At 37.4% G+C, this 17,175-nt stretch overlaps 1 protein-coding gene across 1 annotated transcript in view; it reads right to left on the reverse strand.

Annotated features, from left to right (window-relative positions):
• Positions 1 to 474: 474 nt before the first annotated feature.
• The window catches only part of LOC118730557 (disintegrin and metalloproteinase domain-containing protein 5-like), a 94,538-nt gene continuing 77,837 nt past the window's right edge, over positions 475 to 17,175 (reverse strand). Inside the window, exons 19-21 of the mRNA XM_036458611.1 lie at positions 6,567 to 6,723; positions 4,102 to 4,152; positions 475 to 554 (exon numbers count right to left, since the gene is read on the reverse strand). Of these exons, the coding sequence (XP_036314504.1) occupies positions 542 to 554; positions 4,102 to 4,152; positions 6,567 to 6,723 (221 nt within the window). The 3' untranslated portion in view covers positions 475 to 541. The remainder of the gene's footprint in view (positions 555 to 4,101; positions 4,153 to 6,566; positions 6,724 to 17,175) is intronic.

The raw sequence follows: 17,175 nt of genomic DNA on the forward strand, positions 1-17,175 counted from the left end.
TCATAGAGAGCTTAGATATAGCTGCCATGTCAAACAGCTAGAGTGTGCTGGGCAGGAGGGAGAGGAGAAGCTGCTGAGCCAGAGAGTTCAGATACCGCTATGATGTAAGATGCTGAGTGTAGAGGCAGGTAATAATTGTAGGTTCAGAGACTGCTACTACTAGGTGAGAAAGATATGTATTTGCCAGATGATGTTTGGCTGCCTGATTGGGACACTGTTGTGAAGGACTATTTTGTCTTATGGAAAATAGAGAAATAGGCCTTCTTGGCTTCATGGGACAAGAATCCTAGTTTGCTTTCCCTGGATTCAGAGCCTCTTCAAGATTCAAGTTGGAGTAGACAGGATGAAAATTGATGCTGAAAATATATAAACACCAGACATAATTCAGGTGACTTAAGAGATGCAGATGATTTATTATTTCACAATTTAAACCTTCAGTGGTGACAACAGAGATGAGGAATAAATTATGTTTTATCTCTTCTTGGTTTAGGCCAGTTTCTGATGATTTATTTGGATTTATCCTCTCTTCAGGCCAAAGTTGTTAGAGTCTGTTGCTATAAGAGAAAACAAAACAAAATGCCGGAGTTGCTTCTTTTTTTCTGAGCTAACATATTTCTAACACAAGTAATTTAAAAAGTGTGAGTAATTGTAAAGGATCAAGGAAATGAAAACTAAATCCAGAAAGAAAAAAAAGGATTTTTTTTTTTTTACCTCAGCTGCAAATACTCTGAATTTTATAACAGAAGTGGTTTTATAAATAAGCTGTTCACTTATCCATGTTTAGTAGAATGATTCACACACTTTGATATACATACAATTTGCTGGATGAATTAAGAGAGGAGAGCCAAGGAAATATTTGGGACATTCCAAGGACTCTGGGTGAAGAAAATCTAATGTCATTAAAATCTAAAATCACTCTTTAAAATTATCAAAAATGAAACCAGTCAAGCATGGAATAAAGTCAAAATGTTTGTTGTAAACTTTAAATATAAAAGCAAAAATGACAAAGCATTTTAGGACCAAGACAAATTATATTTTTAAAAAGTTATTTATTAACAGTATGCTAGATCTAAATGCCCAACTTACATAACAGAAAAATCAACAGACAGACAGAAGGTAAAAATATAATTAGCATCCCTAATACTAAAGGGAGTCTCAAAATTGCCTCTAGTTCCATATGGTAACGTTTTGTACTTTTTATTTCTATGCCATACCCTTTATAGACATAGCTCATTACTAAATGACATAGTGAAAAAAATAACAAAGTCACTAGGACAATAAAAACATAGTAAAATTTTAAAATATGCTCTCTCAGAAAATATACCACTTACATGTCCAATGGATTAAAAGTAAATAATTTATGAAGTTACAACTGGATACATACAGATTGGTGGTGATCATTACAACTAGGTAATTTGGCAAGAGGTATAAAAAAACAATAAGAGTGTACATACTATATTTATGCTTTGATCAATCTCTCTTCTAGGGATTTAACCTGAGACTATAATCAGACAATTGCTCCAAAATGTATATTCATTTAAGGATATTATTTACAGGAAGTTTGTAATAATGAAAAACTGGAAGTACTGTAAATATTCATAATAACCAATTTTAAAACAAATTGTTTTTCATTTTTAAATTGAATACCAAATGTCAAAAAATAATTGTATAGGCCTAATTTTAAGATGGGAAATGTCCATAATGATCTCTAAGTTAAAAAAGTACTTTTATGTTTACTTAGAAAAACATTTAAAAGATATGCATCTATATTATTAATGAAAATTGTCTTTGTGTGTTGTTAAAATGTATGCTTAATTTATATATCTACCAAGGTAACTTTGATATTTTAATAAATATTTGATAATATTGTATATTAGCAATCAGAAATATAAAGTTTGAAAATAAAATTACCTATATTGTAATTCACTGTTAGTTTAGTTCTAAAACCAAAATTTACCTGGATAGCCCTACTTTCTGTTTATATGCATTTCAGAATCTTTATCTTAATTCTATGTACCCATGTATCCAAATATATTTTCATTGAGCTTATTTAAAATAGAATTATAGCTGAGACCGGTTTGGCTCAATGGATAGAGCGTCGGCCTGCGGACTGAAGGGTCCCGGGTTCGATTCCGGTCAAGGGCATGTACCTTGGTTGCGGGCACATCCCCAGTAGGGGGTGTGCAAGAGGCAGCTGATCGATGACTCTCTCTCATCGATGTTTCTGACTCTCTCTCTCCCTTCCTCTCTGTACAAAATCAATAAAATATATTTTAAAAAATAATAATAAATAAAAAATAAAATAAAATAAAATAGAATTATAATATTATAATAATATATTTTTTAAACTGTCAGGCATTGAAAAAGCTTTATGTGTAAGCACAGGAAGGGGAGAAGGCAAAGTAAAACCTGATAACTTCTCCCTACCTGCCTGCCCTACACCTCCATCCTTTCAATTCTTTGTCCTCAAAATATACAGAAACTTACATATACATAGATGTTGAAAAAGAAGAGGATATGTTTTAAAGTTAAAAGATTAAAAAGAAAGAGGTCTACTTAAATGGAAAAGGAAAGAAATATTTTAGACTAGAGGCCCAGTACATGAAAATTCAGCCCTCCCTGTGCCCTCTCATAGTCCAGGAGCCCTCAAGGGTGGGAGGCAACCCAGTGATCAGGAGAAGGCAACGCCCCATCACACCTCTGCTGCTGCCACTCCCAGCAGCATAAGCCTCTGTTGGCCCTAGTTACCTGAGCCTCGGGCAGCCCTGGACAGCTGGGCAGCTGACATCTGAGGCTTGCCTGTGCCTCAGGCATTGGCTGGGCAGCCACCATCCAAAGCTTACATGCCTCTTGGGCTGGCCCTGGGTGGGTGGGAGGCTGAAGGAACTAGGGGACTCCGGAGGCATGTGCACCTACCGCCCTGATGAGGCTGAAGGGACTGGGTGCCACCATCATGTGGATGTGGGTGCCATCATCTTTGAGAGCATGGAAGTCAATTAGCATATTCCCTTCTTATTGCCTGTGGGCACCACCATCTTTGTTATAATATGAGGGTCAATTAGCATATTACTTCTTTATTAGATAGGACTAGAGGTCCTTTGCATGATATTTGTGCAAGAATAGGCCTTTCTTCCCCTGGCTTTGCTCCTGACCACCCGAGAGCCTGCAAGTCCTTGCTCCTGGCCAGAGCACCATTCCTGTAGCTTCCTCCGCTGCTCCCCTACTCATAGCAGGTGTCCTGCCCCCCTGGTTGCTCTGTGTGTGAATATGCAAATTAACCTGCCATCAGTAGGTTAATTTGCATCCTCACTTTTGATTGGCTGTGGGTGTAGCAGAGGCACAGTCAATTTACATGTTTGTCTATTATTAGGTAAGATAATAAGACTCAAAATCCATGGGTAATTTCCTTTATCATAAGTCTCAAAAATAAATTTTAAATTAATTATAAAGTAAATATAAAATTTAAATATGAAATGTACGATAGTTTTAAAAATAAAATGTAAGTTACAAATATGATTGAAGCCAAATAGCTTCAGAAGATGCTAAACTGCTGAACTGCAATAAAAAGTATACTGTACCAATATATACTCCCACCTACAATGTGTAATTGTTTGATATTCTCACCAATCCTAAATGTCACCTTTTTTTAATGTGATCCATTCTTATAGGATGTAGGGGACCTTCATTTTTATTTTATCTTTTTCTGATCAGTACTGATGTTGATAATTTTTTCATGTTTTCATACCCTTTGATATAAAAACTATTAAGTATTAGTCAAAATTTCACTTAGATTTTCTATATATTTGTACATATTTCATTCTTATAACACATACTACATGTTTTTGCATGAAGTGACTCTTCAAATATTCTAACTACTAGGTTCTCCCACCTTTTGTTATTGTTTTATATGGATTCTTTATAGAATCTGAATATGAGTCTTCATTGGAAATATGTATTAAAAATGTGTTTTCCCACTTTGTGATTTCCCTTTTAAAGGAAGCCCTTTGGGAAACAAAACATCTTTAAAAAAATTTAAATGTTACTGTATTATGGTTCAAAACATACAATTCAAAACAATTAATCACACAGTTCTATACTAACCTTACAGATGGGGATAATTTGCTGTTAATGCTGTCTTCTTCTGACTCAGACCTATAAACATAATAAAACTTATTTTAAAGTGGAGAAAATGTTTAAATGTTAATTGAGTGACTATTTAAATTAATGTTTTCAAAGAAAGAGTGATTCAATAAATGAAATATATTTCTGTAACAAAATAAAAGAATATAAATCAAACAGATGCTGTCTAAATATTAGAACAAATGCCATCAGCCACCTTGCTTTGTTGATAAAATCCTCTTATTCTCATTTTACATTTATTCAAGAGTTTGAGAAGCCAGATTTGTACAGATAGCCCCTCCCTCTGATTCTATGTTATCCCTAACTCTTCAGGTCAAATTAAGACAAAAACCATTAAGTAGTAGTCAAAGATTTCAGTTAAATGTTCTATATATTTATACATATTTCATTCTTCCTCTCATATCACATACTTCATGCATGCTCTTCCTATTAATTTTTGGAATACAAAATGAGAGGTAAATACTTCTGTAGGAAAATACAGTGAATTATTAGCAAAGGCCTCAATAATGATGTTTAAATATTAGGGTAAGCCACACAGCTAGCAGAGCTGTGTAGTGGAAGTATTCTGAACCCATAAATATTTATGTAACTGATTACAGATAATGTGGTGGTGATTTCACTTACTAATTTGGTATATCTAAAGTTTACAATACATTGGGAAACCATTATTATCTTCCATTTATAGAGTTATGGAGATTAATTTTTAAATATGTCTTTACGGATATGTTTAGAGAGAGAGGAAGGGAGAAGAGTAGAGAGATGAAAACATTGGTGAGAGAGAAGTGTCAGTCCGCTGCCTCCTGCACATGCCTCATGGGGAGCCCGCAGCTGGGGATGTGCTCTACACAGGAATCAAACCAGTGACCTTTCGGTTTGTGGGCTGACACTCAAAGATGCTCTGATAAAGGTGTTTCTCACTGGTCTGAGACTGTATCTGAAAAATTAATTTTCTGAAAGCTCCCTTGCAATGCAGTGCCACCTATTCTCATCAAGCCAAGTGGTAAAAATGAATAAAACCAGAAAAAAATATGAAGAATACCAAGCTGGTTTTAAATATATCACTGGGCCTCTCCACATATTGCTTTACTTATAGTCTTAGATTATAACTGATGAAATCTGAATACAATTTTTTGGCTTATTTAATTAAATAAATACACACACACACACACACACACACACAGTGACCCAGTGCATGAAATTTGTGCACATTAAAAGGGAATTAATTAGAGGAAATATTTTAATATTGCTATTTGCCCTTTCTGTATAATAGAAGTGTCAGATATGAAAGAAAGTTAGTAAAATTTATATGAAAAATCTTCCTCCTGTCAGAGTCTGGGGTGTGCCATGGGAACCAGGGTCAAGTCCCTGCACACCCATATGAGCCTCAAAATCACACAATACCCAGACCGGGCTAGCCCCACTCCCATTGGGCTAGATCCAGACCCAGTTGGCCCCACCCCTGTCAAGTCCTGTCAGGTGGGGGGCACAGCCTGAGGTTCCCCCATCAAGCTCTGCTGGGGGGGTCATGGCCTGAGGTCCCCTGTCAAGCCCCTCCAGGCAGGGGGGCACAGCCTCAGGTCCCCTGCCCCAGTCCAGAGCCATGCAGCCTCAGGTCCTGCTGATTGCTCGTTAAAGCTTGTTAACTTGGCCTCTACTCTGGGCACAGCCATCTTGTGTTATGGAATCCCTGCCTCTGCTGTGGGTATAGCCATCTTGTGATGGCATGATGGTCAATTTTCATATTCGCTCTTTATTATATAGAACATATACATATACATATATATATATATATATATATATATATATATATATATATATATATATATATATATATATTGAAGGCCCAGTACATGAAATTCGTGCATTGGGGGTGTGGGTGGGTCCCTGAGACTGGCCTGCACCCTCTCCAATCTGGGATCTTTTGGGAGATGTCTGATTGTCGGCTTAGGCCCAATCCCCAGACATCCCTCTCGCAATCTGAGACCACTGACTCCTAACTGCTCATCTGCCTGCCTGCCTGATCGCCCATAACCACCTGTGCCTGTCTGATGATCCTTAACCTCTGACTGCCTGCCTGATGGCCTGTAACCACCTCTGCTTGCCTGATCACTCCTCCTGCTCCCCTGCCTGTCTGATTACCCCTAACTGCTCACCTGCTGGCCTGATCGCTCCTAATTGCCTCTGCCTCAGCCCCTGCACCCAGGACCCAGGCTTCCCTCCACTAGCCAGCCACAAGCACCTGGGACCCAGGCTGGCTTTGGCCAGGCCGGCCACAGGCATCTGGGACCAGGGACTGCTTTGCCTGAACCTGGCTTTGTCAGGAAGATCATCTGGAAGACATCCAGTCTAATTAGCATATTACCACTTTATTAGTATAGTTATATAGATATATAGATATATAGATATATAGATATATAGATATATACCTCTCACTTCCAGTTTCACCTCTGTAGCACAGATCTCTTATTTTATCCTGCTTTATTAAAACAGCAGCAATAATGATAAACATAGGTACAGAAATGTAGAAAATGAGTTGAATTCTGCGTTTTGGAGAAGCAGGTCTTTGGACCAATGAACTTTTATCTAGAAAAGAAAATGGCCATTTTAAATTATGTCAGAGATTTTTTTATTATTACCCAAATGAAAAGGTGGAGTGGCCTATCATTACCAACACTATTCCCAAACACTAAACATATATATATATATATATATAAATCAAAACCAACTAATGTACAAAATGAGTTGTTACTGGTGCTTTACTGATGATTTTCCATTTTCCATCTTCTACCATATTTTTGACTGAAGGTAATGTTCTTTCTGAAGCATATGTTTAATATTTGTAAATATTCTTCAAATATTTTCTGATACAGCTCTCCAAAATTCAAACATCCATATCACAGAGATTGTTGGAATCATATCTAAATGTGAGAATTAAACCTAGGCATTTAATTTCTCCTATACTACTACTATTTTTTCCAAAAATTAAAAATTAGTAGTCACTAAATAACTTATTTAACTAAATTGTTTAATCAAATATGCAGCAATAAGAAATTAAAATGGTTCTAGGATTATTTTATACAATCCATGGCTAAGCCTGGCATTAACCCATTTTTGACTACTAATGCTAATATCTACATTTTTCTCATCAGTTCTTGTTCATTCTCAATTGAGAATGTAGCTCCTCAGTTTCCATCTCTTTGTATATACTAGTCTCCTTTATGGGTTTATACTATGTCAAGTTTACTTTCTCCACAGTTTATTAGTCTGCTTACTTTTAATGAATACGGAAAACTATTCTCTCTTCTTTGCCAGTTGGAAAAGAGGAAAAGACAGGCAGAGGAGCCACTCTCCAGCTGCACTTATCTATGATCACTGAGTCTCAACAAATTCCTATTAGAACTGCCTTGGACCTTTTGCCTTTTTCTCATAAGATTTTCCAAGTGAGTGCAAGGGAGGAAGTTCAACACTTTCTGTTTGTCTGCTCTGCGCATGAGTTTGAAGTTCCCAGTATTATTAGGATAAAGATTACTACATTATATTCGTAACCAGAAAGGCACTAAACCAGATGGAAAGTTCAACCTCTCTGATTATGTCCTGCGGAATGATTCTCAGCTACTTGTATAATCTTTTGGGTAATCAAAGACACTAATTGAGTTATTTGAAAAGAATGTAATATATTGCCAGGTGGCTTCAAGCATGAGTAAAATTTCCAAGAACCAGAAAAATCATTCTTACTTTTTTCCTTTATACTACTGTCTAGTTTTAAAAAACTCTACTACTAACAGCCAAGAAAGAATATTTTCTATTAACTCTCCTTTTAGTTTGGTGTTCTTTATTTAATTGATAACTCTGAGTCTCCATTTTTCACAGGTAAAAAATAAATAAATAAATAAATAGTACCCAATAATCTGCCTCAAAGCTGCTTCTTTTACTTCATTCTAAAAATGCTTTGAGGAATCATTGCAGCACTTACCTATTCACATATTTATGAGAACATAATATATGTGTACACTTACACTGAGTGGCCAGATTATTATGTGAGAGAGCACCTGAGAAGGCACACAGGCATTTCTTTAATTATTGTCAGCTGAATCCAGTGACAGCAGTTTAGCCAAAAGACAGGAGTGTTTCAGCTTGACCTTCAGCTCAGATGCCAGGGGGTGGGTTTTATTATGTAAATCCAGCCAAGCACCAGGAATGAAAACGGCCTGGGCCCACCCTAGAATGCTTATGGTCTCCTTTGTCTTGACTTTAGTAAAACTTCTTGTTTTTCTCCTTGTATAAAATAAACACACTGTACTGGCTAGGAGTCACTGTTCCTGTCCCTGCTGTCCCTGTCCATGTAGAGGACAGTGGTCCCACCCGGCCCCACCTTTTCCCTTCTATCTCTGTATGTGTCTCTTTCTTTCATTTTCTCAGTCCCCAGTCAACCCTACTCAGGAACTGGACTGCTCTCCAGCAGCACTAGACATGGGAAAAAGAGAAATATTTACAATTATGATCTCTGAACACATAATAATCTGGCCACTCAGTATATGTCCTATATAATAAAAGGCTAATATGCAAATTGTCCCCTCGACCAACAGGCATGCTGGCCAACTGCCCATGTTCCCACTGCCTGGCCAGGCTGGCCGGACCCCGCCCAGGCACAAATTCATGCATCAGACCTCTAAAATAAATAAATAAATATATATATATATATACACACATATATACATACACACACACACACACACACACACACACACACACACTGAGCGGCCATATTATGCATCCAGAGATCATAATAATCTGGCCACTAGTGTATATGTTATATGTTAATATCATGTTTTTATTTTGGTCTGATATATAATCTGGTATAGCTTTGTGTTAGCTCTCTAAAAAGTGTGTCACTCTAGGTATGACTACTCCCTAGTATCTAAGCTACTGATTAGCCTGCCTGGAAGATTCATTATTTATTTGCCCCCAAAGAAAAGAGAGTAAAGAGGACATCCCTCTTCTGCAATCAGGTTGTTTTTGGTGGGCTCCCATACATTCTGGAACAGGGAGTATCACCCAATTGTACTCAGCCTCATCCAGTCCTTCTTGATCTCAAAACAATGTCAGGAAACCAAGGTTGGGGAAGTAAAAATTCTAAAGGGAAATTTCCAACTTTAAATTGGAACCCTTATAATTCAGAAGAAAGAAATAAAAGACATCCTAAAAGATTCTAGTGGCATTCATAAAACAATGAGTATTAGCACTATTTCAAACTAGGAATATATAAGATAATCAAATGGTGGGGAGGGTTTAAAAAGGGGGGAAATGGAAGTAAAATGGGAGATATCTGTAATACTATCAACAGTAAAAAATGTATTTTAAAAATAAATTGGGACATGGTGATTCCAAGATGGTGGTCGGGAGGATGGCAGTGAGGGTGAGTATGAGGGTGTGAAAGAGTGAAAGGGGAGTATGTGGATATGTGGTATGTGTGTCTGAGCTAGGAACAACCAGGCCTTGCAGGACTTTCGGGGGTTGGCAGACTGGGCTCACATAGCCGGGCAGCCTCTGCTATTGCCATAATCTCTCCTGGAGCACCAGCTGTGCCACAGAGGCTGCACCATCTTGAAAGTGAGAGCCAGCAGCTGCAACCTGCAACCACGTGCACCAGGAGAGCCAGCACCTGCAGCATGCAACTGTGGACCTTCAGGGAGGCAGCAGCCGCTGTCTGCTATCTCACTGGGAGACAGCAGCCACTGCACTCAACCATGCATGCACACACACACACACACACACACACACACACACACGGAACCAGGAGACAACACTAGCAACCATGTGCAGAACCTACAGCTACCACCTGTGATCACACATGCAAGGGGAGCCAGCAGCCACTGCCTGAGACCTCACAGGGAGCCACCAGCCACTGTATGAGACTGCACACATGCGTAGATAGCCAGAAGACACCACCTGCAACCATGTGGGGAGCCAGCACCCATTGCCTGAAATCACACAGGGAGCCAGCAGCTGCCCCACAACCTACAGGGAGCAGCCAGCGACCGTCTCTAACTGCCTGAGGACCAGCTGCCATCCCTTGACTCTGAGAGCAGCAGCAACTGTGCAACCCAACACCAGGCCCTCTACTGTAGCCTCAGGCCCTGCATGATTTGACACCTAAATCCTTCAGTGAAAGCAAAAGTGGAGAGACAAAAAGAACAACCCCCAAAGGAAAGGAAAGGAGGAATCTCCAGAAAGAGAACTAAAGGAAACAGAGGCATAGAATATGTCACAAAAATAATTCAGAATAAGGGTCATATAGTTCATAAAATAGATGAACGAGAAAATCAACCTATGTAAGAACCAAGAAGAAATAAAGAGTGATACAGATACAATAAAAAGCACTATGAAAGCTTTCAACAGTAGATTAGGAGCATGAAGGACCAAAAGACAGGGAAGCAAAACAAACCTAATCTGAACTGCAATAGGAGAAAAAAAATCAAAAGATGGGAGGAGAGCCTCAGGGAGCTTTGGGACAATATGAAACGAAGCAACATACATAAAATAGGGGTGCAAGAATGACAAGAAGAAGAGCAAGGGCTAGAACACCTACTCGAAGACATAATGTCAGAAAATGACCCTAGTCTGGGGAGCAATAAAGTAACACAAGCAGAGTCCCAAACCAGATTAACCCAAAAAGATCCACACCAAGACACATCGTAAGTACAGTGGCAAATGTTAACAGAAAGAGAACCATACAGGCTGCAAGAGAGACAGAGAAAGTGTCTACATTATTAAGTGATATCTCAACAGAAATATATCATGCCAGAAAGGAATGGAAGAAAGTATACAAAGTGATACAAAGTAAGGGATTGAATCCAAGAATACTCTATCCTGCAAGGCTATCATTCAAAATTGAAGGAGAAATCAGGAGCTTCACAGACAAAGAAAAGCAAAGGGTTTTTATCACTACCAAGCGAGCAATGCAAGAAATGCTAAAGGGACTAGTGTAAAAAGAAGAAGAAAAAATTAAAAATGGAGAAGAAGGAACACAGGCAAAACTAAAATAAAAATGGCTACAAATAAGTACCTATTAATAATAACTTTAAACATAAATGGATTAAATGCTCCAATCAAAAGACAGCAGGTGGCCGAATGGATAAGAAAACATGACCCGTGTATTTACTGTATTCAAGAGACCCACCTAAGAATAAGAGATGCACACAGACTGAAATTGAAGGGACAGAAAAATATATTTCAGGCAAATATAAATGAAAAAAAAGGCTGAGGTATCGATACTTATATCTGACAAAATAGATCTCAAAGTGAAGATCATAACAGAAATATGGAAGGCCACTTCATAATACTACAGGGATCAATAAAACATGAGGATATAATCCTGGTAAACATATATGCAGGAGCATTCAATTATACACACACACACACACACACACACACACACACACACACACACACACTTCTGGAAGGTATCAAGAGAGAGATCAACAGCAACATGATCATAGTAGGGGAATTTAATACCCCATTGACATTACTGGATAAGTCCTTTAGAGAAAAAAATCAGCAAAGAAACAACTATCCTAAATGACTTACTAGAGCAGATGGACTTAATTGACATGTTCAAAACATTTCATCCCAAATCTACAGAATATACATTCTTTTCAAGTGCACATGGGATATTTTCAAATATAGACCACATATTGGATCACAGGCAAAGTCTCTCCAAATTCAAGAAGACTGAAATCATATCAAGCATCTTCTCAGATGAGAATGGCATAATATTAGAAATCAAATACAATAAAAAAATTTTAAAAAATTCAAACACTTGACGGCTGAATAGCATGTTATTAAACAATAGTTGAGTTACCAAAAATATCAAAGAGGAAGTTAAAAACATCCTAGAAACAAATGAAAATAATAATAAAACAATCCAAAAACCTATGGGACACAGTGAAAGCAGTCCTGAGAGGGAAGTTTATAAGATTACAGGCAAACCTCAAAAAAACAAGAAAAATTTGTCACAAATTATCTAACTCTACAACTTAAGGAATTAGAAAGAGAACAACAAGAAAAGCCAAGAGTGAGCAGAAGGAAGAAGATAATAAAGATCAGAGCAGAAATAAATGACATAGAGGGAAAAAAAATACTAAAGATCAATGAGAGCAAGAGCTGGTTCTTTGAAAGGATAAGCAAGATTGATGGGCAGGCTCACCAAGAAGCAAAGAGAAATGACCCAAATAAATGAAATCAGAAATGAAAGAGGCAAAATAACCATAGACCCCACAGAAATACAAAGGATTGTAAAAAAAAAAAAAAAAAAAAAAAAAAAAAATACTGTGAACAACTCTATTCCAACACACATTACAACCAAGAGGAAATAGACACATTCCTAGAAAAAAAAATATGACTTTCCAAAACTCAATCAAGAAGAATAAAAAAAAAATCTAAGTAGACCAATAACTCTGGAGGAAATTGAAGCAGTCAACAAAAAGCTTCTATCAAACAAAAGCCTGGGGTCAGACAGCTTCACAGGGGAGTTTTAACAAACATTCAAAGAAGAACTAAAACTTATCCTTCTCAGAATATTAAAAAAAAAAAACAAAAAAAAACCTCAAGAGAGCTAGCACACTTCCTAGCTCTTTCTACAAAGCCAAAATTACCCTAATCCCAAACCAGATAAAGACAATACAAAGAAATCCCTGATGCATATAGATGCTAAAATCTTCAACAAAATCCTAGCAAATTTGATTCAGCATTACAACAGAATGATCATTCACCATTACCAAGTGGGATTTATCCCAGAGATTCAAGGCTGGTACAATATCTGCAAGTCAATAAACGTGATGCATCACATACACAAATTAAAAGAAAAAAATCACATAATCATAGCAATTGATACATAGAAAGCCTGTGACAAAACCCAAAACCATATCATAAAAACTCTCAGCAAAGTAGGAATAGAGGGAACATAATTCAATAATAAGAGCCTTATATGACAAAACTACAGCAAACATCATACTCAATAAACAAAAACTAAAACCATTTTCCCTAAGAACAGGAACAAGACAGGGATGCCCAATTTAACCATAGTACTGAAAGTGCTAGCCAAAGCGATCATACAAGAAGAAGAAATAAAAGGCATCCAAATTGGAAAAGAAGAAGTAAAATTGCCATTATTCCCAGATGACATGATATTGTACTTTAAAAACCCTAAAAACGCCAAAACCGGTTTGGCTCAGTGGTAGGGCATCGGTCTGCAGACTGAAGGGTCCCAGGTTCAATTCCAGTCAAGGGCATATACATTGGTTGTGGGCACATCCCCAACCAATGTGCAGGAAGCAGCTGGTCGATGTTTTTCTCTCATAGATGTTTATAGCTCTCTATCCCTCTCCCTTCCTCTCTGTAAAAAACCAATAAAAAAAAAAAATCCTAAAGACTCTATAATAAAACTACTAGACTTAATAAATGAATTCAGCAACATAGCAGGATACAAATTTAACATTCAGAAATCTATGGCTTTTTACACACCAATAATGAAAGAGAAATGGAAAAGAAAAGAAAAGGGGAAAAAAAGCAATTCCATTTACCACTGCAACACAAAAATTAAGGTATCTAAGAATAAATTTAACTAAGGAGGTAAGGCCCTAACCTCAGAAAATTACAGGATGCTGAAAACAGAGATACAGGAAGATATAAACAAAGTGAATAATATTTCATATTCATGGATTGGTAAAATCAGCATCAAAATATATATCCTACCCAAAACAATCTATATATTCAATATCATTCCCATTAAAATACCAATGGCATACTTCAAATATCTAGAACAAACTCTCAAAAAATTCATCTGGAAAAAAAAGACTCCAAATACCTGCAGCAACCATGAGAAAGTAGAAAAAATTTGGAGGAATCACAATAGCAGACATCAAGCTATCTTACAAAGCTACTGTCATCAAAACTGCCAACAAAATGGTACAAGAACAGATATATAGACCAATGGAGCAGAACAGAGAACCCAGAAATTGACCCAAGTCATTATGCTGAATTAATATTTGACAACGGAAGCAAGAGCATACAATGGAGTCAAGAGAGTTTCTCCAATAAATGGTGCTAGTAAAATTGGATGGATACATGCAAAAAATGAAACTAGAACACCAATTTACACCGTACACAAAAACAAACTCAAAATGGCTAAAGGACTTAAATGAAAGACTTTCGAGAAACCTTAAAAATCTTAGCAGAAGCCATCGGCAGCAAAATAGCAGACATTTGTCATAGCAATATATTTACCAATATAGCTCCTAGGGCAATGAAAACTAAGGAGAAAATAAACAAATGGGACTACAGCAAAATAGAAAGCCTCTGCACAACAAAAGAAACCATCAACAAAACAACAAGAAAGCCCACCACAAATTAGAAGATATTTGCCAATGCTATCTCTGATAGGAGTTTAATCTCCAAATTTTATAGAGAACACCTACAATTTAGCAAAAGGAAGATAAATAATACGATCAAAAAGTGGGCTAAGGACCTAAATAAACACCTTTTGAAAGAAGACATACAGCCAAGAGACATATGAAAACATACTCAAAGTCACTAATCACCTGAGAGATGCAAATCAAAACAACAATGCAGTACCATCTAACACCTGTCAGAATGGCTATCATCAACAAATTAACAAACACCACGTCCTGGAGAGAATGTGGAGAAAAAGGAACCCCCTTGCACTGCTGGTAGAAATGCAAACTGGTACAGCCTTTGTGGAAGACAGTATGGCATTTCCTCAAAAAAATTAAAATGGAACTCCCATTTGACCCATTAATCACTCTTATAGAACATATCCCAAGAAAACAGAAACACCAATCAGAAAGGATATATATGTGCCCCTATGTTCATAGCAGCACAATTTACCATAGCTAAGATTTGAAAACAGTCTAAGTGCCCATCAGCAGATGAGTGGATTAAAATACAATGGTACATTTATGCAATGAAATATTATGCTGATGTAAAAATGAAGGAATTCTAACCATTTGCAAGAGCATGGATGGAACTGGAGAGCATTATGCTAAGTGAAATAAGTCAATTATAGAAAGTTAATATCACATGATCTCACTCATTTGTGGAATATAATGAACAGCATAAACCGATGAACAATAACAGAACCTGAGTAATAAAAGCATCAAAATAGACTATCCATCCTATGAAGGAAGGCAGGCGGTAAAGGGATAAGAGATCAACCAAAAGACTTGTTTGCATGCATATGAACATAACCAATGGACACAGATGGGAGTGGTGGTGGGGGAGGGCATGTGCTTGGGTTGAAGGTGGCTGCAGAAAAATCAATGGAGGGAGAAGGAAACTTATGTAATACATTAAACAATAAAGAACTTAATTTAATAAAAAGAAACCTAAAATAAAAAATAAATTAATTATCCTGTAAAATTACATGCACTGTAATTTCTACTTTTAAAGTGCCTAATATTGGGTACATTTTATGTCACTAAACAATATCAATGTTGATATACAAACAAGAATACAAACTTATACTGTCCAAGATTTTTTTAACCTTATAATTAAAATTAAACTGATTTGGGGGAGCCAAGATGGCTGCCACAGGAAGATAGGCTGCAAGATAGTGTGTGAGTAAGAGAATAAAAGAAGTGTGTGTGGACGTATGGGGAGTGTCTATTTGTGAGTGAGGGACAGTTATATTCAAAGGGACTGTTGGGGACTGCTGATCCAGGCTCCCCTGGCTGGGCAGCCTCCACTGCTGCTCAAATCTCTCCTGGAGTGACCGCACCATCTTCAAGGGCAGAATGGCTGTGATCAGAAGCCTATCCCTAGGGTGCCTCCCAGGACTCTACAACCACAACACCAAGGAACCGGCTGTGAAACCAAGAACACCACGTCTCAAGCAGTGTGAATATGCGGACTTGGATGAGTTCTGCACCTTCTCACAGAAAGGTCAGATTTCGTCCAGAGAAAGGTGAAGTCTTTATCTAAGCTGAAGGGAGAAACGTGTGCAGCACGATATACAGGTTCAGAGGAAGTCTATGCCCACAAAATTTTCAGCAATTGGGAACAGCATAGTCCACAAATGTGGAAGAGGATCCACAGGGCTGCTGGCAAAAGGGAACTCTATAAATTAACCCATAGCTGGGATGGGCACAAAAAGGCAACCTGCAGTTTTACCAGTAAACCAGCTGTGCTGTGCCAGAGGGAGAAGACGTGCACAAAGACGTGCAGAGAGTCATGCACAGTGCCAGAGCAAAAAAGTCATGAGTTCGTGTACTTTCTCTGGCTCTTTATTCTCTTTAAATCCTTGCTTTTAATTACTAAGCCCAGTACATAGGATAACACAATTACAAATACTCTCAGAGACGGTAGGGGAAAAATGTTTTTGTGGAACCTGGGGATCAGAGCGGGGAGAAATGACCAGAAAACCAGCTCTGGGGCAATCCATTTCCCCAAACCAGTGTTGAGTATGGCAAGGAAAACAAAGTCTAAATACTGGGTAGAGAGGACTTATAGCCCCAGAGGTCAATACAGAAATACTGCCACCTAGGTGTTGAATCACAAATTGAATCTTGTGTAAATACAACTACAGGCAGGCTGAGAAACACAGAAATACTGCCTGCTTGAAAACAGGATTGTAGATTACAACCCAGAGGAGCTGTGGAACTCAGGGAACTTCAATTCTGTCATGACTACCTAACAGAAAACAGGCATGCCAAACAGAACAGTAGAGGAAGTGAATGACCTTCAGTACTGCACACTTTTATATTTTACTTAAGAAACTAAATTTTTTATTTTTTTTCTCTTGATTTTACCTTTCTAATTATTATTTTTATTTTTAATCAGTATTATTATTATTACTATTTTACCTTTTTAAAAATTTGATATTTTATTTTCTCTTTATTTTATTTTGGGATTAGTATTCTACGTTCTCTTTTCATTTTTCCTTTAGCATCATTTTACTTTATCTCAACTTTTACCTTTATGCTAACACTCTTTCTCATTTTTCCCCATTTTTTCCTGTTT

This window comes from Pipistrellus kuhlii, unplaced genomic scaffold, assembly GCF_014108245.1.
Source record: "Pipistrellus kuhlii isolate mPipKuh1 unplaced genomic scaffold, mPipKuh1.p scaffold_m20_p_3, whole genome shotgun sequence".
Lineage (NCBI taxonomy): Eukaryota > Metazoa > Chordata > Mammalia > Chiroptera > Vespertilionidae > Pipistrellus > Pipistrellus kuhlii.